The following is a 26,205-nucleotide window of genomic DNA, read 5'->3' on the forward strand; positions in this document are numbered from 1 at the left end:
AAACCAGAAGAACTTAAAGTTATTTGGCTTTTTGCTTACTATGTTCTTATATGTTAACATATTCCTAAGAGGTCTTTTTAAATGGACAGAAATAGAGTATTCTTCAGATAATACTGTCAACTTCAGGTGATGAAACTTAGGTGGATTTTCAGGTTTTAACATTTTAAAAATGTTTCATTTTCACGCATTTGATCAAAGTTCACTCTGTTTTCTCATTTGTGAAGTTACTCTAAATTAGATTAGTTAACCATACTGTCAGTTAGAGGTTTAACCTAATATTCACACTCCCTCTGCAACTTTCCAAATCGCCTAATTTAATTTATGAAACTGTCTTTTAAATTCGAGACTCATTTGAAAAAATTTAATATTAAATACTGTGTCACTGATGTGGGGGTGGTTGCCTTTCTTTCACAAAGTGATGTCTTATGACACAAACATGGAGAAATAAAAATAGGTTGCTAATAATTCCTGTCTATAATAAAATCACTTTGAAATAAAATACAAGGCAGAAATTGTGTTTAACAACTGTGTGCAAATTGTGCTTACCAATTTAAATTAATTTCACAATTTCATTTAACACTACTAAATACCAATAAACACTGCGATGTACTTTATTTGAAATGGAGCATTTGAGATTTGGATGTTCCTCTGAATGTAAAATAATGTTACAGTGTTCATATACATGGACTGTTTGAAAAGATAAGTTTTCTATCATCAATAGCATTGTGAATAAATGTATTTTCATGGGACTGTCATACTTTCCTATCTGGCCCTGACACCCCATCAAAGATCTAGGAGAGGGACAGACAGGGCATGTGGTAGTTGGGAACCTGAAGGACCCTAAAGAATAAGACTAGGAGAAAGAGTCTCTCACTAATTTATCTCCTCTTATATCCCCCCTCAAGTCATTCAAAAAATTTTTATAAAAAAATGAAAACCACTTAAAAATTTCTATCTATAGCTACACAATTACAGCAAAAAAATCAAACAAAAATACAGTTATTTTAGAAAAAAATCTACTTTTCCCTAACATATAAGCATTCCTATAAGTAAAGCATTTTACTATCCAATCAGTGCTGCTACAACATCAACTCTTAATATTCAGGTGATTCTTAAGTTATATAGTTAACTGCCTAGGTATTCAACTGCCTACTTGTTGAGGTATAGACGCAGCAATAGAATCTAAAGAAAGTTCAGGGGAGTTCCCATTGTGATGCAGCGGAAACGAACCTGACTAGGAACCATGAGGTTGCAGGTTTGATCCCTGGCCTCACTCAATTGGTTAAGGATCCCGTGTGGCCGTAGCTGTGGTGTAGGTTGCAGACGTGGCTTGGATCTGGCGTTGCTGTTGCTTTGGCCTACAGCTGTAGCTCCTTTTTGACCTTTAGCCTGGGAACCTCCATATGCCTCCTGTGTGGCCCCATAAAGACAAAAAAAAAAAAAAAAAAAGAGAGAGAGAGAGAGAGTTCATATTAGCAACTGAGCGTATTCTACTAATGTTTATATTTCACTATTCAGGAGTCAATTTGCCTTCAAATATAATTCAAGATATTAAAACAAATTTAAATTCTTTTATGGTAAGTGGTAGTCTAAGAGATTATCTACTGATTAAATATAAAATACATATACTGACAGACCTGTCAGTCTTCTCTATGTAGATAAACCTGGGAAGAACAGGTTCTTCAAAAGAGTCCTTAGCCATGAAGGTGTGCTTACTCTTTATATTTGGGGAAAATTTTTTTAATGATGTCAGGATGATGAATCAATATTTTAAGTGTAAAAAGCCCTCCCCTTGGAAAACGGGCTAAAAAAGTTAGTTACAGTGTGTGTGACCAGGAGCCAAAGGTCTGCATTCTAGTTTTTGCATCACCACTAATTAGCAGAGGGACCCTAAACCAAAGACCTTATAGGGCTTTAGTTTTCTCAACCTTAATGTGAGAGGGTTGGCCTGGATGATCTCAGAAGTCTCTTGGGAAGTAATAATGAATTGTGGATTTTTAAAAATTATTTCCAGCATTACCCTTAAATACAAAGATGAGTTTACTATAAATAGCTATAAATATTTGAAGTGTGTGGAGGTGGGACTGACGTATTCCCATGCTTTTTAGAGAGAAAGAAAAAAACCTTGTTGAAGAAAAAAATTCTCCAACCAACAATGATGCTCTTTGTTCAGATCAAAGGTCTACAGAGAGAATAAAAAAGCCGCACCTATCAATTAAAAGATATGCTAGAAATTTGTTCATTCAACACTTTTTTTTGCTTTTGCTTTTTTTTTTTTTTTTTTTTTTTTTTAGGGCCAAACCTGTGGCACATGGAAGTTCCCAGGCTAGGGGTTGAATTGGCACTACCGCTGCCAGCCTACACCACAGCCACAGCAATGTGGGATCCAAGCCGTGTCTGCAACCTACACCACAGCTCACCCTAACTCTGGATCCCCAACCCACCGAGCAAGGCCAGGAATCAAACCCACATTCTCATGGAAACTAGTTGGATTTGTTTCCACTGCACCACAATGGGAATGCCCTTGACAAATATTTATTAAATACCCACCAGGCACTTGTTTTAGGTGGGTGGACATTAAAGAAGTAAAGATCATTGCCCTCTGCTTAGGATTAATCAATATTCACTTATAATTAAGAGGAGAAAGAATTTTCTGGAAGAATTATTTCTTCCATTAATCTGGAAGAAATAGAATATTTTCTTCTCTAAACTGCAAATATCAATGAAAACCCAAAGAAAATAATATTTCAATCTTGTACCTTCCCTCAGAAGTCTTATTACAGCATCCCTATTTGATAAGAACATGTAGTGCTATGAATGACTGAACATCAAGGCCATGCTTTTTAAAAAGCTTAATTAGGCAAAACTCATAGACCAAGCTTCTCTATAAATTGAGTAGCACAGTTAGTACTCTGACATATGGAAATACATTTATAGGCGTAAATTCTCATTTCTACATGTTTCAGTTATCTACTTAGGATGAATGGGATAAGCCAAAGTGGAAGGAATATAAATATCTACAAAGCCAGAAACATCAATAAATATTTGATGACTAAATGAAAGGGAAACAAACTCTAATAGAAATATAAACTAAGCATCCAGATCATTTGCTCCAAGCAGTCTTTTAGAGAAAAGATCACACCACTTAGAATCATAATTTCAGAACGAATGTCACTCAATCTTAAAGGATTATTAGTGTCCATTATATCAAGAATTATTCATGAAATTTTAAACTTCTACTTTCCTAAAAGAGAGATTTTCCTTTGTTCTTTGCCTTTTCTGCTAGTGGGAAGTAGTAGTCTCCCTCTCCTATTCGATCTTCATGAACCATTTAATACTTTATCTCAGTTCCCTAAGAATGAGAAGGAATCAGCTCTTTCTCATCTTTCCTTCTCTGAGGATCCCAGACTCCCCACCCCCTCAATGAAATTGTTCTATAAATAATTTACCCATCCTGAAATTACAGGTGATGAGAACCATTGTAAGCACTAACTTCATTATATAGATACACGATTAAACTGTACATCTTAAAGGACACATTGCTCAAATGTTAACTTTGGTAATATTTTCTAACATTTTCAATGGTTTCTGGAAAACATAACTATGATTTATCAGTACAAGGATTTTTCTTGAGATCACTCTAAACTCTCCTTTCTCTGCCAGGTAAATTTCTACCAATCCTCCAGGGGTCAGTTTAAATATGACTTCCTCTTTTAAGGAATTTCTACAGGCTCCTTTCCCTCCATCTCCTGAGCACTTTGTTCACACTGCTATCCTAGCAGATTCAGCATACCGTAGGGTTATGTGTGCCATGAAGGAACCTACTTCAGAGAAAAGAACACAAAACCAGATCAGAGTTACTACCTTAATGTCAAGGCAATCCATTCATGAAATAAAACTGGTATTTCTAAGAATCATTAAAATTGATGTAGCAGTGTATAATCCCCTTATACTTATTTTACATATTTCAACGTGACTTTAGAAACTCTTAAATTCTTGGTCTTTAACATGTGATAATTGACCATAAAATCTAAAATCATTAAAAAATAAAAGCTTCTTTAAGCTACACTTTATATTAGCAAAATTTAGAACAAATCAATGATGAAAAGAAGACTAATACGTCCTCAGATGAAAGAAATGTAACATTCGGGACAGTTTACATTTCCGAAAACGTAGCAGTCTGAGGTATGTTCTACAATATACAATTATATGGGAATTATAATAATTTAAAGTAATTTTGAACTCGACAAAATTATTCATGTGAAATTTGCTTTTGATTTTGAAAAAAATAGTATATTTGTAAATGGCAAAGAAATACACAATTACCAAGTTTAAGAAAATACAAACTAACAAAATAATCTAAAAATGAACACACACAACTTCTTCACAAAACAACTCAACTGAAGTTTTACAAGTTCTGTGTTGTACGATTATAATAAAATCTAATAGAGAATTTTGTTTGAATATGCCTTTTTGACACACTTTACAGAAAAAAGTTTAGAGTGGACTAGATCAAATTTCTCAACTGCCACTTAAGTTTAATCAACTGCCACTTAAGTTTTATTACAGCTTTATAACATCCTGCTATTGTAATATCTTTATAGAACAAAGGCAGGTAAACATATTTCATTCTTACAACCAGCTGACTATAAATAAATTGCCTGACTTGGTACTTCCTCCTACATCCCCCGGCAACTGTGCAACCATTCGCTAATGTAGAATTCTTTGCCTTTGCTACCACTTAAACATGAAAAGCTGAAAAGGCAGTGATAATTCAGGTAAGAAAGTTAATTCGCTTATAAAGCTCTCTTGATTCACTGGAAGAAAAGAATTCAGCAACTGAAATAAATACAGTAAGCTCCATCTCTGTCTTGAACATTTTTGATAGAGTTTTGTCTTTTGTCCAATATATGTTGTCTTTAGTCCATTTATTTGTGCTTTTAAGTCATATGCTGAAAGGGAATAGAAGGTGGGTAGGGAATGGTGGTACATGAATGTAGTGTTATTAGAAGAGTATTATTATAATCAAACTGTTCATTATAATGTGATAACCTATAATGAGGTTCAGGAGGAAGGGAAGGAAGCAGTTAGCACATTCTAAGAGAATACACAGAGTCACATTCAATAAATATTTGGTGGTTTCCATAGCTGGCTCATTGACTGAGGACATGAACAACATTGATGGAAGACTCTAAAAACCAGAAAAGATATGATAAAGTTTGATTCTCTCATCTGAAATCTCATCTGGCCAATTTATGGGGCTGGTTAAAAATAGGTAGTACTTACTGATACTGCAAAGAATAAGGTACAATATTGGTATAGTATACCTGGTCGTCTAATGATAAAATGATTACATGTGTGGAGGGGAAAATTCAGCTTGCTTACATAGGGTAAATTATATCTTGTAGAGGGCCCATTAAGAATAGGTAAGAAAGTGTTGGAGACTCCAAGATAATACTGAGTTATAATTACAGTATTCATATCAATAGCATATAAGAGAATTTATGAGTTAGATAACTAAAAAGTCTTTTACTCTCTCCTACTGCTTTCAAGCTTCTTTTACTATTTCTGAGGTGTCAGGGTTGAAAATAATGATTCTTAGGTTGTTCTACAGAGGAGCAGTATTTAGTAAGTACTCTTCGGTATAGCAGGATGTCAATTTATGTATGCTTTGGACAAAATAAAAAGTGTGGTAATTTTTTCTGAAGCAGAGGCCAGCCAGGAGAACTGTCAACAATTCCATATAGCAGGGCATCTCAGCTGCTTGTCTCATATAGTGTTGTGTGTAGACATAAAACTCCAGTCTTTAGACTGAAATATATTCAAAGAGCTGCAATCCTCAGTTCTCAGAAACATGTTTTAGCTTACATATTTTCTTTCCATTAAGAAGAGGCTCAGCATTTGAATAAGAGTATTAAATATTGTTTTAAACATCATACTGCCTTCAGCACATAGTCATCTTTAGTCCAAAAATCGATAAGGGAAATCGCTATTTGCTAAAAAGTAATTTGCTTCCCTTAACATTTAGCTAGAAACGCAAGGTATAAGGTGATATACAGACAAGAAAAATATGGGTTACCTTTAGTAATTACATTAACTACACAAAGATCAAATGTCTACCTTATTTGGTCCTGTGAATATATGGCTTTAGACAGATTTAATATTTTTTCTGATGTTTTTCATATACAGTTTTAAGAAGACATACAGAACAATATGCAATTCTGGGACATGGAAATTATTCTAGACTCAAGGGAAAAATCTGCTAAACAATTTTTTAAAATGATAAATATGGAAGATTATAAGTATTTATTTATAGTTCTGGAAAGGTAATAAAATATGTTCACTATAAGATTTTATCCAAAGCATAAACATTCTTTTAAAAACTAAATGTGACTTTTTATTCATTCTGTGCCCATTTTTTTTAATATATATATTTTTTTATTTTCCCACTGTACAGCAAGGGGGTCAGGTTATCCTTACATGTATACATTACAATTACATTTTTTCCCCCACCCTTTCTTCTGTTGCAACATGAGTATCTAGACATAGTTCCTAATGCTATTCAGCAGGATCTCCTTGTAAATCTATTCTAAGTTGTGTCTGATAAGCCCAAGCTCCCGATCCCTCCCACTCCCTCTCCCATCAGGCAACCACAAGTCTCTTCTCCAAGTCCATGATTTTCTTTTCTGAGGAAAGGTTCATTTGTGCTGGATATTAGATTCCAGTTATAAGTGATATCATAGGGTATTTGTCTTTGTCTTTCTGGCTCATTTCACTCAGGAGGAGATTCTCTAGTTCCATCCATGTTGCTGCAAATGGCATTATGTCATTCTTTTTATGGCTGAGTAGTATTCCATTGTGTATATATACCACCTCTTCCGAATCCAATCATCTGTCGATGGACATTTGGGTTGTTTCCATGTCCTGGCTATTGTGAATAGTGCTGCAATGAACATGCGGGTACATGTGTCTCTTTTAAGTAGAGTTTTGTCCGGATAGATGCCCAAGAGTGGGATTGTGGGGTCATATGGAAGGTCTTTGTATAGATTTCTAAGGTATCTCCAAACTGTTCTCCATAGTGGCTGTACCAGTTTACATTCCCACCAACAGTGCAGGAGGGTTCCCTTTTCTCCACAGCCCCTCCAGCACTTGTTATTTGTGGATTTATTAATGATGGCCATTCTAACTAGTGTGAGGTGATATCTCGTGGTAGTTTTGATTTGCATTTCTCTTATAATCAGTGATGTTGAGCATTTTTTCATGTGTTTGTTGGCCATCTGTATATCTTCTTTGGAGAAATGTCCATTCAGGTCTTTTGCCCATTTTTCCATTGATTGATTGGTTTTTTTGCTGTTGGGTTGTATAAGTTGTTTATATATCCTAGAGATTAAGCCCTTGTCAGTTGCATCATTTGAAACTGTTTTCTCCCATTCTGTAAGTTGTCTTTTTGTTTGCTTTTTGGTTTCCTTTGCTGTGCAAAAGCTTTTCAGTTTGATGAGGTCCCATGGGCTTATTTTTGCTCTAATTTCTATTGCTTTGGGAGACTGACCTGAGAAAATATTCATAATGTTGATGTCAGAGAGTGTTTTGCCTATGTTTTCTTCTAGGAGTTTGATGGTGTCCTGTCGTATATTTAAGTCTTTCAGCCATTTGGAGTTGATTTTTGTGCATGGTGTGAGGGTGTGTTCTAGTTTCATTGCTTTGCATGCTGCTGTCCAGGTTTCCCAGCAATGCTTGCTGAATAGACTTTCCTTTTCCCATTTTATGTTCTTGCCTCCCTTGTCAAAGATTAATTGACCATAGGTGTCAGGGTTTATTTCTGGGTTCTCTATTCTGCTCCATTGGTCTGTCTGTCTGTTTTGATACCAATACCACACTGTTTTGATGACTGTGGCTTTGTAGTATTTCTTGAATTCTGGGAGAGTTATGCCTCCTGCTTGGTTTTTGTTTCTCAGGATTGCTTTGGCGATTCTGGGTCTTTCGTTGTTCCATATAAATGTTTGGATTGTTTGTTCTAGTTCTGTGAAAAATATCATGGGTAATTTGATAGGGATTGCATTGAATCTGTAGATTGCTTTGGGTCGTATGGCCATTTTTACAATATTGATTTTCCCAATCCAGGAACATGGAATATCTTTCCATTTCTTTACATCTTCTTTGATTTCTTTGATTAAAGTTTTATAGTTCTCGGCATATAGGTCCTTTACCTCCTTGGTCAGGTGTATTCCGAGGTATTTGATTTTGTGAGGTACAATTTTAAAAGGTATCGTATTTTTGTATTCCTTTTCTAATGTTTCATTGCTGGTATACAGAAATGCAACTGACTTCTGAATGTTAATCTTATATCCTGCTACTTTGCTGAATTTATTAATCAGTTCAAGTAGTTTTGGGGTTGAGTCCTTAGGGTTTTCTAGGTATAGTATCATATCATCTGCATACAGTGACAATTTTATCTCTTCTCTTCCTATATGGATGCCTTTTATTTCTTTTGTCTAATTGCTGTGGCTAGGACTTCTAAAACTATGTTGAAGAGCAGTGGTGAGAGTGGGCATCCCTGTCTTGCTCCAGATTTGAGTGAGAAGGCTTTCAGTTTTTCCCCATTGAGTATTATATTTGCTGTGGGTTTATCATAAATGGCTTTGATTATATTCTGAGCCCATTTTTTAAGTTAGCTCAATTCTCTTTACATGGTTGTCCTATATTGATTTCTATTCTCAATTTTGCAATTTGAAATTTTACTCCTAAGTAAATCTTGTTTTCTTATTCTGTTAAGAACTCAAGTCATACATTATCAGTAATAAACAATATTGAGAATATTATTTTGAAATGAACATTAGAGTGTTGTGACTTGTACATTTAATTTCAGCGACTGTTCATATAGTAAGACTATTCACATGTTTTTATTTTTATAATTCCATGAAATGCTTCAAGAATTTTCTGTAGAAAAGTAATGAAGCATAAATTATACATCAAATAATTTCATCAGTTACTTTACAATTTATGCATTTTAATTTGTTCAGTTTCTTTATTTTTCAAGAAAATCTCTATCAGGCATTACTAACACTCCAGTGGATAAGACACTCCTGATTAACATACTTTAATTCCAACTAGTATTAAAATAATTTAGTTCACAAAATGACATCCTTGTGCTGGCATAGTCTGCTGATAAAGCATAAATATGTAGCTTATCTTCCATACATCTTAGATATTCTATCATCAACAACACTTAATTAAAATAACTCACAAAATAACTGTGAAGTATGAACAGATCCAGTTTCCTAGATGTTATTTTGGCAAGGCTAATCTAATTCAGCACACAGTTATAAGCAGGTTGATTCTTTTGATATGGATGTAGTGTAAGCATCAAAATTGCTCACTTACATTATGGGCCCTTTCAAAAAGATGAGACTATTTTTCAAACCTTCATTACCATATATCAGATAAAGGTTTGTATCAATGGACTTGTAGATTATGAACAGGGACTATGCTGCCTTCTGGTCTAATAAACTACAGAAGTTTGAATAACATTCTATAAAAGCCTCAATAATTTGTTTTAGATCGATTTATATTCACATATCAACATAGACACTTTTTTTTTGACGCCTGTCAGACAAGTAGCTGGAGTCCTACATATGCTGAATCTGGCTGCCTTCCACTACTGGCTGAAGTCACAAGGACAGATCAACCCATGTTATTAGTGTATTAAAAAAAACACTATGGGTATGAAAATAATTATGTGAGATTTATAATTAGGATAAAGTATCAGCCAGACTCAAAAAACAAGCAAAAATAATAATTTTTAAAAACTACTCTTAATTTTTCATTAAAGAATGCAAAAGTACTCCCCTTTTCCCCCTTTAACCTATTTTATATTCATGTTTCCATGTAAACTTATTCCAGATGATAGTGTGGGAGACAGGCACTTTAATTTATCCAAATGTACCCTTGGGGAAAAGAAAGCTTCTTTGTTCGTACCTTTCTGATAACTTGATATATTAGGAAAGTTTCTCCTGACTAAGCAGTAGTCTTCAAATTCATGAGCAGTGATAACATTTGTTAAATAAACCTGACTATAAGCTTGGTTTCTGATACAAGCGGCAGATTACATATATTTTATTGTCCTTAGAAATGAAATGTTATGCTCCATTTTGACTTGGTTACTTACTTAACAAACATGAAGTCTATTTAAAGTTAATTCATGTCTGAACTACATAGAATAATCTTTTCTACTGAACAGATTTTTACAGGAGTGATTAATCCTCCCAAGTCTGTTTTGAAACTAGAGCTTACTAATTTGACTAATACTAAAAAGCATAAAAATAAGCAAGATGAGAGAACTCAAATCACACAAGGTGAAGTTATTTCTCCATCTCCAATTTAAAACATCAATTTTTAACCATGTGTCTTAAATAGATACAGAATAAATGTACAGAATAAAACTGGTAAGACAAATTTGAATGGAGAAAATATTACTAATGTCAAAGGTATTTTTAAAGTCAGATTATTTATAGAATAAGAAAATGACAGAAAACAGGTGTAGTCACAATTGCAGGCATTCTAAGTAAGTAATTCTATTTTACTGTTTCTTCATAAGCATCCATCTGTGTACAAAGAATATCCAATTACTCTATTCCCTGGCATTATGTCTTATACACAAGGTTATACCTGATTTCTGGTTATAATAGATGATACCTGGCAACAGCCTATATTCTCTTCCCACAGGTGTCAGCAGAGCTGTTTTCTTTGTCCCTCGGCAGGGATGAACAGTTTGTAACAGCCAACAGTTCATTCCCAGCAGCATTTCTTTGACCTCTCCCATTTCTCCCTCCAGCAACTGCTTCATTTCTCACTTTCCCCTTTAGAGCAAAACTCTTTGAAAGAGTTGGACATACTCGTTGCCTCCAACTGCTCTCTTCCCAGTTTATCCTGAATCGGCTTCTATGAGGCTGTTACTCTCATCACTCCACTGAAAAACTGGCCTTATCAAGGTCCCCAGTGACCACCTCAAATCCAATGGTCAACTGTCAGTCCTCAACTGAGGTGAACTCTCAGCAGCATCTGACACAGCATATTCCTCGCTGCCTTGAAACATTTTCTTCCATTTCCTTCCAGGCTCCCACATCGCCTGGTTTTCTTCCTATCTCCCACACTGCTTCCCATTTTTCTTGCTGGTTCCTCCTCATCTTCCTGCCTTCTTAACATCAGAGCCCTGGAACCACTGTAGAGCTTCTTGTTTCTCTATATTCATTACCTTGGTAATGTCATCCAGATTTTCAACATTATCTACAAGCTATTAACTCCCAAATGTCTCTAGACCAACTAGAGACAACCATAACAACTCCAGAGACAAACAGAGCCACTCTGATACCTTGCCCCCGCTCAACATTTCTGAAATACCTAATAGCCATCTTAATTTTGACAAAATTAAGTTCAACATTAAACTTCTGATATTGTCTTCATGACTCCTCTTGAAGTTTTACCTACAAACACAAGTAAACATCAACTCCATTCTTGCAGTGATTCTTGATTTCTTTTTTTTCTCCCAACATATCCAAACCATTGCCAAAATCTGTTGGCTGTAACTTTAAAATATATTTAGAATCCAATCATTTCTCACCACTGTTACAACCTCTGGCTTAGCCATAATAATTTGTCGTAATTTTGCAGTGACATCCAAACTGGCCTCCCTGTTTCCACCCTTCCCTCTTACAGACTGATCTCAACACAGCAGCCAGAAAGATCCTATTAAAACCCTCCACGAAGAGTAAAACCCAAATTCCCTACAATGACCTACAAAGTTCTCCTTGATGTGGCTTTCTACTATCTACACTTCATACTGAACTACTTTTCCCAGCTGACACTCCACTATAAAAAATATTTTTATTGTTCCAGAAAGAGTCGGTCATGCTTTGGACTCAGGGGCTTTTACCCTTGCTTGTCCCTCAGCCTAGAACAGTTCCTCCACACTTGATATGCTTGTTCCCTAATTTCTTCAGGTCTTAACTTAAAGGGCATCTTCTCAATGAGTCCTTCTGCAACCACCCCATCTAGAACTTCCTCAACACTGCATATCCTAATCCTTCTCACAATCTAACATATCATATCTAAAAATAATTACTTATTTTGCTTACTGTCTCCCACAGTAGCCTCTAAGTTCTGTGTGGGCAAGGATTTTCTATTTAGCTTTTTTACTGCAGTAACTCTAGTACAGGTAGTTGTGGGGACACTACATCTTTGTTGCTGAATGTCATCAGTAATCTTAGCTAGTGGTTCTCAAATTTTAGCTTGATGGACTCATCTGTTAAAAATAAAAAAAGCACTGGGAACTTTGTCTAGTCACTTATGATGGAGCATGATAATATGGGAAAATGGAATGTGTACACATATGTATAACTGGGTCACCATGCTGTACAGTAGGAAAAAAAAACTGTACTGGGGAATAACAATTTAAAAAACAAAAAAATAAAAATAAAAAAACAAAGAGTAAAACCACATAGGATTTCCAGTCCCATGGCCCCACCACCAATAATTCTGATATACGAGGAGTGGGGTGACACCCAGGGCTCTCTTGTCAGGAGTACACAGAACACACTTGGAGGAACACGGTTATTAGCCCTGACCTGTGGATGTCTTATAGGCTGTCTAGTGGTGACTGTATTCGTAGAGAACAGGAGTGGGCAAATCATGGCTCACAGGCTAAATGTAGCCCACTGCTATTCTAGTAAAATGAAGTTTTTCTGGAATAGCCTCACTCATCAGTCTATATAGCAGCTCTGGTTGCTTTGATACTATAATGACAGAGCTGGGTAGTGTGACTTCAGAGCTCACATATTCTAAAACAGATACTATATGGCTATTTACAGAAAAAATTCTTTGACTTATGATACAGATATAAGATACATTATTCCAGAACACCACACAGTGATAAGTTACTTTCTAGCTGAAGGTATCCTAATGCATACCTAAGACAAATCTATCCCACCTATATAGGGAATTTGTAATTTATTTAATACCTGATTTATATTTAATAATCCATTCTTCATTCTTAGTTCCCCAAAGAAAAGAATGCTGACTGCTTTTGTTTCTGTAACTTGCCTTTGGATATTTGCTATATGTTTTTTGTTTTCCAAGAACCGCTAATAAAAATAGAAGCATTCTGGGAAGAACTTTGAATAAGAAGACACTGGTCTAGGATGGCCAAGTTAGCTTTTTTGTAAATACTCATTTTGATAAATAGGGAAAGTAGGAGTTCCTGCTGTAGCTCAGCAGTAATGAACCCAACCAGTATCCATGAGGATGCAGGTTTGATCCCCGGCCTTGCTCAGGGGATTAAGGATCCAGCACTGCCCCAAGCGGTGATGTAGGTTGCAGATGCAGCTTGGATCTGGCATGGCTGTGGCTGTGGCACTGGCTGGCAGCTGCAGCTCCTATTCAGCCCCTACCCGGGAACTTCCATATGCCATGGGTGTGCCTCTAAAAAGGCAAAAATAAAGTTCCTAAAAGGAAACTTTCATTCCAGTCTAACTGGAAAACCCAGGTAAAGACTCTGAATCCCTGACACTCCATTCTTTGCTCTTTGTCCATTTTAGTCACTACTGTAGGGTCTTTGGTTGTTGGAAACTGCAATTTTTTTTTAAAAAAAACTTGCTTGGTTACTCAAGCTGAGGGGTTTTAATTTGTTCTAATAGTTGAGGCCAGAAAAACCATTACCACAACTGCAGGAAAGCATTATTACAGTCAGCAGCTTCAGGCACCTTTATTTTTTAGGCTGCTTTTATCTTTATATCAGACAAAGAATTGTTCTGTTCTTGATATTTAGAATCTCTGTTCTTTAAAGATTCAGGATCACATTTTTAAGAAAATTAAACTTAATTTTTATGTCTTGAACGCTGATAAATAAGTGACTTTCTCCAGCTCTACAAATCCTGGTATAGTTAATTCTGAGAAATACTATTCTTAATGTGTGAATTTTAAACTACATATATTGATAATGTTAGGTGTTATAGTTCAGTAAGAGAGTTCTACTTGAGATACTCAGTACTCAATCAAATTAAGAAATGACATATTAACTAATCTTCTGGTTTGTTATCTGAGATCACAGATGATGTCTACAACTTTTGGGGAGAAGGAAAGGAAGTTTATATAAGTTTAGAGTATCTCCTCAGACTAACTTCTGAAATAGCCATGATCAGGAAGGATAAGAGAAAAGGCAACGCACTGGGAGAGAAGACAATATGAAGATTAAAAATAGAAGGGAACTGAGAAGGCGTGTAGACTTCTTAACTACATGTGTAAATAATAGGGGAAAACATGTGCTACTGATAATAAAATGGCGGTACTGTGAAATCTCAATAGGAAGAACAGAGGAGATAAGTATGCTTCGTTATGAAGGTATCTTCAAAATGTAGGACTTATGGGGAGTTCTTTGGTGGTACAGCAGCTTTTAAGGATCTGGCATTGTCACTGCAGTGGCTTGGGTTGCTGCTGTGGCGCAGGTTAGATCCCTGGTGCGGGAACTTCCAATCACTGTAGGTGTGCCCCCTCCAACCCCCATATGAAGGATCTGTGTCCAGGAATAAGTTAGATAAATATCTACGTCTAGAAACATTTAATCAGTGCGTGTAAAAACATTTCTTCTTGTTTTTCCTTTTCAGTTTCAAGTGTTAGATGAAATGATCACTGTTCTCCTTTTTGATTTTTTTTCTTTTAAAGTATCAAGAGTATTGTATTAACCTGAGCTTTGTTTTTGTCTTTGGTGTCATTTATACTGAGCTTTTTCTAGTCAATAACAACATCATGGAGAAAAGGGGGGATATCTGATATCTTACTATGTTATTACTATCGAAGCTTGCTACAGTGCTGTCTTGCTAAAAATAGAACTTTTGGAACATAGACCCCGAAAAGTAGAGACATCTGCAAACCACCACTAGATGGCAAAGCTGCTTTACCATTGCTAATATTCAGCCTGTAAACAAAATGTGACTTACAAATCTCCTGTAACATATTTTACACCATATCAGAGTTTTGATCAATTTGGATTTTAAAATATGGATGGCCACTGTAGCTGAAACTAAATTACTTGGTATACTTTATCTTCAACAAGTATTTATAATCTTATTCATGTCAAAGCCTTACATTTACAATCCATCATCGATATATTAGTTTTCAACAGTTTTCACTAAGAAAACTAAAGACCTAGTGACTAAGAATATAGCAAATGTATCAAGATAAAAAAAAAAAAACCCAGAATATAATACATGGTAAAAAATGAACAAAAGCCTATACATAATCCAAAATTACATATTTACAGGTATATCACACATTGGTTATGTGCTCAAAGATGTCCACATTAGCGCCTATCAAAAGAATACATTGTATTTTTACATAAAAGTTATAGATGTGTTTAGTTAGAGTGATAAAAATAAGATACAGTTTTCTTTTTAAAAGTTTTCTTGTGGTAAGGAGCGGAGGAAAAAATAGTTTTGATTCTACTCTTTTTTTTTTTTTTTTTGTCTTTTGTCCTTTCAGGGCCACACCCACGGCACATGGAAGTTCCCAGGCTAGGGGTTACAGCTGCCAGCCTACATAAGAGCCACAGCAACGCCAGATCCGAGCTGCATCTGCGACCTACACCACAGGTCACAGCAGTGCTGGATCCTTAACCCACTGAGCGAGGCAGGGAGCAAATCCGCAACCTCAGGGTTCCTAGGCAGATTTGTTTCCGCTGAGCCATGACAGGAACTCCAAAATTTTTTTTCTGATTGAACTAAGAAATGCTCATTTCTTTAACAGAGTATAAGTTATAGCAAATTCACAAGAGAAATCTTGTTACTCAAATCTACAAAAAAATAAAACTTAAGCTATTACAGCTAATGGTCTAATTTTTTAAAAAACACAAATGAGAACTTTATTTTATGCATCTTATAAACTATTTTGATTATTATGCTTGTGAAGAAAATCTAATTGGTTCCAGGATTAATACTGCATATTTGATAAAATTGCTGCAATCAAATTTTGCCTTACTTTTGATAAGAAAGATATGAGAATGGAATACATAGCAGATGGATGCTTTTAATACACATCAGATTTCTTAGCATACAGTGACACGTTTGAATAATACTCTAGCACAAGGACAGGAAGAGTCAGAGTACAGACTTAGTTCTGAGGACCTACTCTGTGTATTCACACCACACCATAGCACTGTATTTTCTTCCTTCCAAACTGCCAAGCTCTAGTTAGAATCAATGGTCATTTCTCCTATCTTCTCTCTGACCTCTGTAGCAAGATTCCTCAATTTAAGAAAGTTGATTTAAAGTCATTCACCAATTCCATGGTAGGTCACTTTGAGAATTTATAGGGTTTATTATACAAATTACTCGATGAATAAAAGACTCCAAGTAAGACTCCAAATTTGTCTTATATCAAATGCCTTTATCTTATGAAACTGATACCTCTTTTTGCATGTTTAGCAACAACAGAAGAAGTACTCCCGTTTCAATAAAAATGGCAAGGTTTAAGTCTGAACAATGTTGATATCTGTCCCAAAGAGACATTTATTCAAAGATTGCCTTCCAAGATGGACCTATTAAATAAATGGGGCATTGATCAATATTATTTATTTTAGAGTTTGAGTTAATTGCTATCATTCAAATGCAGTTGTTATGAATTCACAAAGATTTTGTAATAATTCTACTTGGGAACGTATTTATAATCATACTGGAAAAGAAGGTTCTTGCTCTGCAATGTAAACAGAAATAAAAGGAGTACATTTGCCTACTTAGGAGAATGTTTTCAATGTACCTTTTATGGTCTGATCACACAGTAAGTAGAGCTCAGACCAGCTGAAGCTGCTGAAGCTTTAGGCATTAATTATAAATTCTCCTTTTTTTAACTTTTATTTATTCACTAAATTCTAATCGGCTCAGTCCTTTCCTGGTCTAGTCCCATTCCAGCTGTCCCCAGATAAGCTTTACATTTCCTAAGAATGAGGATTCAAAACTATTTTCATACTCTGGACGATTTTTGGATGTCAGTATCTCTACAGATCTAGATTAGAAACTGATGTTTGCATTTGAATTATGACTGTCTTGTTGCTATTTGAACTCACGGAGGACAGTGCTCTTTGTTAACAATAGGCATGGTGGCCAGAATCATGCCATAGGATAGGAAACTGATGCTGATATTTAGCAAACATTTGAGTACCCTGATCCCGTCATTCTATGTACCAAAGATAACATCCTATTTGTTCTTTAAAACTTTCATGGCTTGAGATTTTCAATGTTTCAGAGAGGCATTTCTAGGAACACTAGCCATACTTAAGCCTACTGAATAGGGGAAAAGAGTATTTAAAGGATTGGGTCTCCCTGGATAGAGAGGAATAATGTGTACCATGCTCAAACATATCCAAAACATGTTCTTACCTCCTATCTTTCCTGATTCAGATAAAAACATTAGGATTCTCCAGGGGCCAAAGCTAGAAACCTCAGAATCATCCTTGATTCCTCCAACTCTTTCTCTTCTACCCCAACTTGGTTAATCAGCTAAGGCCTATCAAACGTAACTATGCATTGCTTCTTTCTTTGCAGTTCTGCTGCCACTGCTCTTGAATAGGGCCCCAGAGTCTCTTTCTTGAGCTATTGTAATAGCTGACCAACTGGTATCCTGTACTAGTCTCTTTAATGGGTTCTGTTGCCTTTGTTCTTCTTTTAAGTGTTAGTGTTTTTGGAGTTCGGGTGTATGCCCCTTTTCTCTCTCATTCTGTACTTTCTCCCTGAAGAACATATGCCTGTGAATCCTTGACATGATGACAATCATGCAAATTTCTTCTCTAGCCAAGACTGCTGTCTTGGGCTTCAAACCTATATGTTCATTAGCCTAAAGGATATCTCCAATTGGAGGTCCCACAGGAACTACCCCTCATCTGCCCTACCTCAAATCTACTCCTCGTTTTGTGGTCCCTATCTCTGAAAATGAAACCCCCATCTGCCCAGGTTAGAGCCAGAAACCAGGATATCAGTCTTGAATTCTTTTACTCATACCTCTCGCCTTTAATTGTCTCTCAAATCTGTTCATTTTGCTCCCTACATACCGCCACTCCTTTAGTTCAGACCATCAACAATCTTACCTCTATGACTGTAATAGCCTCCTGGTCTCCCTACTTTCACACCTGTCTCTCTGCAATCCTGGCTACACACTATATCTGGAGTAACAGTTCTAAAAATGCACATGTGAACATGCCTCTCCAGCTTAAAACCCTTCAATAGCTTATTATTGCCCTCAAGATCAAGTTCAAACTCTTAACTACCCTCCAAGGTTCCTCAAGGCTCTTCTGGAGCCTTATCACCAGCCATTCTCCCTTTAGCCATGTAAGCTCCAGTTTTGGGGAATTACCTGGTCTCTATCCTTTCTCCTCTGGGTCTTTGTAAATTTTTTTCCCCCTCTTCCTGGAATATTCTTCCATTTCTTGCTCTTTGTGTGTGTGTGTGTGTGTGTGTGTGTGTGAGCGCTTAATTCATCTTTAGACACCAATTTGAATTTTATTTGCAGTTTTGACAATATTTTTCTGACAAAGACTCTCCTGGGACTGGATTTGGTGGCCTTTTGACTTGCTCTAAAAAACACACACTACTCATTTAGTATAGCCATTTTCCTTCTATAGTCTTACTGCCTTTTCTCTCTTTCATTTAATATGGTGTAAGTATTTTGAGGGCAGAGATTTTGTATACAACTATATCATAGGTGCCTAATAAAGCCTCAATCTACTCCATAGTTTGAATTCAGGTCACTGCTCTTCTTCCTTTTTTTTTTTTTTTTGTCTTTCTAGGGCTACACCCTTGGCATATGGAGGTTCCCAGGCTAGGAGTCAAATCGGAGCCATAACTGCTACCCTATGCCACAGCCACAGCAATGCCAGATCCGATCCATGTCTGTGACCTACACCACAGCTCCCAGCAATGCCAGATCCTTAACCCACTGAGCGAGGTCAGGGATTGAACCTGCCTCCTCATGGATACTAGTCAAATTTCCATGAGCCATGACAAGAACTCCAGGTCACTACTCTTCTTAGAGATCCCTGACAGTTCCTACCCACCTACTGAATAAAGACTCAAGTTCTTAACATGGTATATATACAGCTCCTTTCAGTATGCTAAAGCATGTCTTCCAATTGCATTTCTGGGAATTCGTGCCTGCCCTCCCCTCTACTTTCTGTTCATATTACTCTGAACACCTCTGAAAAGGTCATTCTGCTGCTTTCACACTTTTGCTTATACTTTCCTCACTTTCTGGAATGTATTTTCTATGCTTGTTTTCTTGGAAAACTGTTTCCAAACCACTCTTATCTCCAGTTCAGACAGATTTAATAGCTCTCTCTTCTAGGTCAATGCAGATCTTTACCCTTGCCTCTGTTACAGCATATATCTTGCTGTATTACAATTATTTATGTTTAATAATGACTCACTGGCTAGACAATGAGCTTCAGGACAGTACACATTGTACACACTCATCTTCAGAGGCCTACCACAGTGCCTGGCATCTAGTAGTAGTTGAGTAATTGCTTTAATTAGAGTAATTAAAACAACAGTTAATTCTGTTTCAACCACTCTTACTAAGACTTAGGCAGAAACAGAAAAGGGGAGAATGGTTCATTCTACAAAATGTAAACATGAAAATGTACAGGTCCATCTATCTTTGCTTAATCCTCGGAAGAATGTGGCTTTCTTTCCAACCCAACCCCTCTTTTTAAAAGTGCCACTTAGAGCGCGTCTACGAGTTCTTGTAAGTAGATAAACTCTTCTGCTTTACTCACTAATTCCAGTGTATCCTTAGAAAGAGAAATAAGAGCATGAGGAAAAAATATTAAAATGAGCTAGAAATATTTTATGAATAATGATGAACTATGAACTTTAAAAGGTGAATTCAGTGGCAGAAGTTCAGGAAGCCTTGCTTTGAATCCCAGTCCTGTGACTTTCTGACTGTGTGCAAACTGGTTATTATGCCTTGGTTTTGCCATCTGTGCAAGGGGAATGATGATAATACTTAATTTTATTCCCAGATTGTTGTGAGGATTAACAGTTTACACATATGAAATATTTAAAGCATAGGCTACAGTAAGCAGTTTTAAATGGTAACTATTAAGTTATTAAGTATTAACTATTGTTATCTTATATAGTGATTAATTAATAATCAAGAGTTATAGCATATTTCTAGATTATAAGAAAGGGCCCTTAAGACAAAATGTGAGCTCTAAGACTTTTCAATACTAATATAGCATAATCAGACAAATAAGCATGTCCTAAAGGACTTGACATTTCATGGTTGGTACAAGGTTCTAATTATGACCTTTTTATTCAATTGTTGGACCGTGGAAAATTTCTTACAATTTTATTTCTCCATTTTCACATTTATAAGTACATTGATCTATGCTACAATGATGGTATGTAAAAATTAACAAATGATTATCAAGGACTTTGAAAATACAAAATACTAAAGTGACAAATTAGCTTATAAGTACCTGATGTAATTCATTAACAATATATCATATTACATTAACTCCTGTAATGCCTTCCAACTGTGGTACTTTACTCCTAAATTCTTCCTAATTTTCTCAAAAGGTGTTTCAGAATCTATGGTGGTTCGTTTAGAAAACTGTCAGATTTAAATGTGGATGCCATAAAATTAAGAATTGATGCACAATTATAATGCTAAAGTCATTATCATCTTTATCATCTTATGATATAATAAATGAGCTTGCTGCAAATTTAAAATACTAACATTTGTATTTTAAAATCTGATCTTAAAATGTTATATATGATAAAGATTGCAGTTTAAAAGCCACAAAGATGATTCTAAAACTATTTTGTTATAGCCTGTAATTTTGATAAATGAATAGATTATGATTTAGCCATATTTTGAAAGTACAGCCGAATCTTGATTATCTTTAGTCTGTGGAGATATGGATGGCTTGGATAGTTAAAATCCTTATATTATTCCAAAACCTTACCCATTAGTCTCTCCACCCAGCAAATCTTCACCACAGTTAGCCTAGTGGGCTAATTTGCATTTCAACGACCTTTATTTCTTACTTGAACAATGAAATGGCAAAACAAATACAGGAATAAAAACCTGGCAACAAAATGGTAGAAGGAAGGGATAATCTATATATTAGATAACCAGTCTCTGAATAATCAAGAGTTGGCTGCACAGCATTAAGTTTACGTTAAGGATTAAAATAGCCTCATTCTCCCTCATATCTTTAAATAAAATCGAATAGGAGTTCCTATGCCTTAACAGTCCTAGTCAGAGTTTCTCTGAGTACCTGAAAGAACCCTGGTGGTACAGGACCTACTGGCATGCCATCTCCTGGGGGAATGTTTCCTAGCACTGGACTGGGAGCTGCTGCAGCACTCTGCAAAGAATAAAGGAGAAACAAACCTACGTCATTACAGAGAAGGCACAAAACCAAAGACAGATGATAACAGACTGTAGGAAGGGAAGCTTTTCATTCCTGGGAACAAATGATTGGTAAATTCTCCCACTCCAGAGGTCAACTAAGATATAACAGTTAATCTGGTATATGACTAAGTTATTTGGTTTAAACACATCTCTTTAAGCTTCTTAAAGTCACAAAACTTTAATAGGATGGTGTATCTGAGTGATATATAAAAGGCAAGTAATAATATGACAAAATGATAGCAGTTTAAGTAAATGCTTTATTTTAAGGCACAAGCATCTGAAATGGCAACATTAACAACAAATCGGTAAATACTTCAGTAATAAATTTGAAAACGGAGGTTGCAGGATTGGAAAAAACAACTCTTGTTTAGATTATACTTTTCTGTGCTATAAATAAGTGTAGTTAATTCTCTCTCTGTAGGTGACAACACTCACTATCCGCCTTCTGATAGACTATCATTGATAGCAAAAATAGGGTGGTGAGGATAAAAAATTAATTAGGAGATTGAATAAGAGAACGGAATTAGATTTGGAGAGATTAGCCTCATATAAACAGATTATGAAAAATCAGTTTGAAAAATTCAAAGTCTACTCACTTGCAAATTATTTCATGGAATCCTACGGCTTCATGAAATAGGAATACAAAAAACTTTGGGAAAGGCTCTTTGTAATCAAGTCAAGGTTTTAGATTTAATTCTTACATAGAGCAGTAATATATACAACCATGGATTTCATCCCTCAGTGTGGTTAGAGATATTACAAATACGAAGGATAGTTAAGAAGGGACCAGAAATATGTGAGGACAGATCATCATGAATCCAAGAGTTCTGTTAGGAAAAGAACTCAAAACACATTCTGCATCTAGTGTATTTGTTGTACTTCTCTCACCTATAAATTAGTTTATTCACTCATGCATTAATATTCCATTAGAATATGTAATATCAGTAAATGTGTAGCATACATTTCCCGGTATATAAATTAGTAAAAATACTAAAACACGTTTGTTCTATAGTACTGGAATTAATTATTAATGAAGGTCAGTGATTTTAGAATTTCCTGAGGAAATCTAAAGTTAAATTGGTTATCTATGAATGCCAAAATTCTAAACTTCTGATAATGCATATAAGTATAAAAGGAGAAATATTATTTCTTAGCTATTAAGATGAAACATCAATCTATTATTCTATTTTAAGCAAAAACATGCAATTTCATTCTCTGTACATTAATTGAACACCTACCATTTGTCAGATATTGTTCTATTTTACATTATGTGTCATCACTCACCTTTTTTTAAAAAACGAAAGGCAAATTGCTTTTTTCATTTTAACTAAACTTTTGTAAAATTTGAATACAATGTTAGAGTAAAACGAACCACCATTTTTCTTCTTTTAGTTTAAATATATATGGTTAGAGCCAGATCTAGGAAGAGAGATTTGATCTACATCCTCTGACAGTCAATTACTGTAATAGGGAAGGTGCTCTTGGTACGGAAAGCTAGACATAGGATGTCACTCTTCTGATTCATTACAGAATAGAAACCTGTTGTTGCAATAAAAAAGACTTACGTAAAAAAAGAGACTCAAAGCTTACCTATGCTTTCATAGAAATGTATACTGTAATGTTAAGTAGGTTTACAAAAATAAAATAGAATTCAGTGAATTGTTGTAACTTGATAGTCTAGTTCAAAGATGCTATTTCTCCCTCAATTCCAGTTACCTATCAGGTATATGAAAGGAGCTTTTGCCTACCTAAAGGGAAAAATGTTTACTTGCATTTAAAGTAAAATTCAACAAGTGAAGATGTTGGCTAATCACTTATTTACTTTTTTCTTTTTTGGGGGGACTACATTGTTTAAAGGTATATAAAATGCTAGTTTTTTTCTTCAAAGTTCTTCATTGCATATATTTTCTAAGGGTTTGTTTTTTTAATCTATTTTAAAGTGAAACAAAATTAATGATAACAGATGAAGGTTTAAGCAAATTAAATCCTTGAAATATCTTCTGAATTTTCATTTTATGACTTCAAAATTATTTAATAAATTCAATTAAAATATATATTCTGAAGGACATTTTACAAGCCTTACAACAGAACAGTTAACACAATAGAAAAAAAAATGTCCTTAACCTTTTTAAGTTAATATTCTAATGTGGGGGTCAAGAAAGCAATCAGAGGTGAGAAAAAGAGCAGGGAACAGAGAGTTCCCAGGACAGGGGGTAGGACTCATAATTTTAAATAAAGTAATCAGAAATGAATGAATCAACCAAACTAATGGATCAAGTTATGGTGACTAACTGATTTAAATACGCCTCTTACTCTGTTGAGACTGTCTTCCCACATTTTAAAGATGTCTCATATTTTTATAGTATGCATCTACTTCCTCACAGAGGCACAAGAATTTTGTAGAAATTTTGCCATGATAGTCATACGCTGGCCTTAACTACAGCGGTATCTTGAAAATAAAGACTTTCATAGCTGCATGACTTCTAGTATAGAGCACAATGATTTAGTTTTCCAGCGTGACAGCAATTTCTAGGCTTGGCCTAAGGACACAATGTGAGGTGAACAGAATAGTAATAATTATCCAGTTTGTTTATCCAGTACAAAGCACTCGTATAGAGCATTTCAGCCCAAAGTTCACTTTGTGGGTCACGTTTTTGAGCTAAACTATTTATCCATTCTTCTGGGATTTACGGAGAAGGGATAACTGCTCCCTTTATTGCCCTGTGTGGACTCAAGCTTAGAGTACCACTTGGTACACCATGTTGATCAGTAACAAATACTAGTCTATAATAAACACTAAAGAGGTACTCTAAATGTTACTCTAAGCACTGTAAAAGAGTGTATTTCTCAAACTGTCCAGTTGGCTCACTTATATACAGTAGCAATATAGATAAAACAAGCTTTGAAACTGTAAACTTAACAAGAATCAAGTTTTGGAGATTAGAGCTTTATGTAGAAGGGAGAAGTGTAGCATATTTTTTGAATTTCATTGTTGGAATTTCTGAGACTTGTCTCCAGTTTACTTCCAACTCAAGAGACAAATTTATCTCATGACTTGAGGATCCACAGAAAGTTGCAATTGGTTCTAACTCAAAAAGTATGTCTCATTCTGGGGAGTTAGGACTGAATTACATAAGGAGAGCGAATAATTTAATTATATTAAGAACTACTACAAAGGATTAGTTTCACTGGATTTGTGTGAATTCCCATTAGAATACCATGGAAAATCCTTTATATATAATATATCCACAATTATTTAGGGTTGACTTTTTTATATTCTGTCTCTCCTAAAAAAGCAAGACATATAAATAATATTGCTTTAAAATATTTCTTCTCACTAAACTGAATACATAAGACTTCAGAGCAAATGTGAAAATATTATCATTAAAAGTATTTTGTCTTTTTACTGAATTTGCATGCTTTTAATATATACTTTCAGATATATATTTTCTAACTGCTTTTAAATCATTTGTCATGCGACTCAAATTTCAAGGCCTTTTTGAAAATGAAAACTTTTATTTTAAAAATATTTTACCAAATCAATAATATAATTTTTACTTGCTTTTCATAAATACAATAAATTAAAATTGGTATTTTCAAATGAACCAAATTACAGAACGATTATTTGCTTTCCCAAGGATGAAATGAACTTTAAAGAGTCACTGCAAAATCTTTCCTCATGTTGCTATACACTTATCTTTGCTTAAGTCTGTGTGGGAAATTTCCCTCTTTTGGATGTTCTGTACTTGTATCATTCTACCCTATAAAAAGTCAATCTGTGTCCCTCCCTCTCTGTATTATTTATTTTTTCCCTTGTATATATGTCCAGCACCATTTCCCATTTTTGCCTTTCTCTTAAATGCTATTATATAAATGAACTTTCACAGTATTTATTATTCTCTAATTACTTCTTTCTGAACTTAAATGGAGAGGCATATGGTTTATATTTCTCTAAAATAAATATTTGAAATAAAAGCTAGAAGAGTACTTTTTTTTTTTTTTTTTTTTTTTTAGGGCCACACCGATGGCATATGGACATTCCCAGGCAATAGGGGTTGAATGGGAGCTGCAGCACCACCGCCACAGCAACTCGGGAGCCATGCTTGTGACCTGCATTGGAGCTCATGACAACGCTAGATCCTTAACCCACTGCGCAAGGCCAGGGATATCAAACTTGCACCCTCATGGATACTAACTAGTTGGGTTCAATACCACTGAGCCACAACAGGAACTCCAAGTTCTTATTATAATCTTAGTTATTATCACTAGTGGTCTCTGGTAGAAAAAAAACTTGTGTATACTTCCATAAGCAAGTTTCAAAACAATAGATACAGAATGAAATTGTGCTTAAAAATAAAATTAGGATGCAATTGACTGCTACACACAAAGTTAGCATTTATCAAGGTTCTACATCTTAAATAACTAACAGTTTTATTATTTACACTCATAAATGATACTAGCAGTAAGGTTATTACTACCAAAATAATATTATTTTATTATTTACCAAGGATGGTAGAGAACCAGCTGTGTAACTATACACCAGGGAATCAGGATATAAAATATACATTTGGTGGGAAAAAATATTTTAAGTATGTGTAACATTGTAAAGGTAATAATAGAGGAACTAAAATAGTGACACATTTATTAGAAACTGACAGGAAGATTCAAGGGAGGGGTGGGTACGAAGAGACTGAGCAGGGAATTACTGGTTTTTAGTATTAAGACATTTGTATTGTTTTTAAGTCAAATACA

General features: G+C 35.1%; 1 protein-coding gene across 20 annotated transcripts in view; it reads right to left on the reverse strand.

The window, feature by feature from the left end:
• Positions 1 to 26,205, reverse strand: part of SSBP2 (single stranded DNA binding protein 2) — a 312,577-nt gene that overhangs the window by 68,171 nt on the left and 218,201 nt on the right. For 15 of the 20 annotated variants that reach the window (XR_014838163.1, XM_085013958.1, XM_085013945.1 and 12 more), the window contains one exon: positions 21,317 to 21,406. The exons of the other annotated variants lie outside the window; for them this stretch is intronic. Coding sequence is in view for 14 of the 15 variants with exons in the window: in XM_085013958.1 (XP_084870084.1) it covers positions 21,317 to 21,406 (90 nt within the window). In the remaining variant the exon portion in view is untranslated. The remainder of the gene's footprint in view (positions 1 to 21,316; positions 21,407 to 26,205) is intronic. 20 annotated transcript variants of the gene reach the window in all.

The sequence above is a fragment of the Sus scrofa genome, chromosome 2, assembly GCF_054392235.1.
Source record: "Sus scrofa isolate SSC_HxYL_T2T_F1_AM1 chromosome 2, Sscrofa_HxYL_maternal_Yorkshire_Landrace_v2.0, whole genome shotgun sequence".
Taxonomy (NCBI): Eukaryota; Metazoa; Chordata; class Mammalia; order Artiodactyla; family Suidae; genus Sus; species Sus scrofa.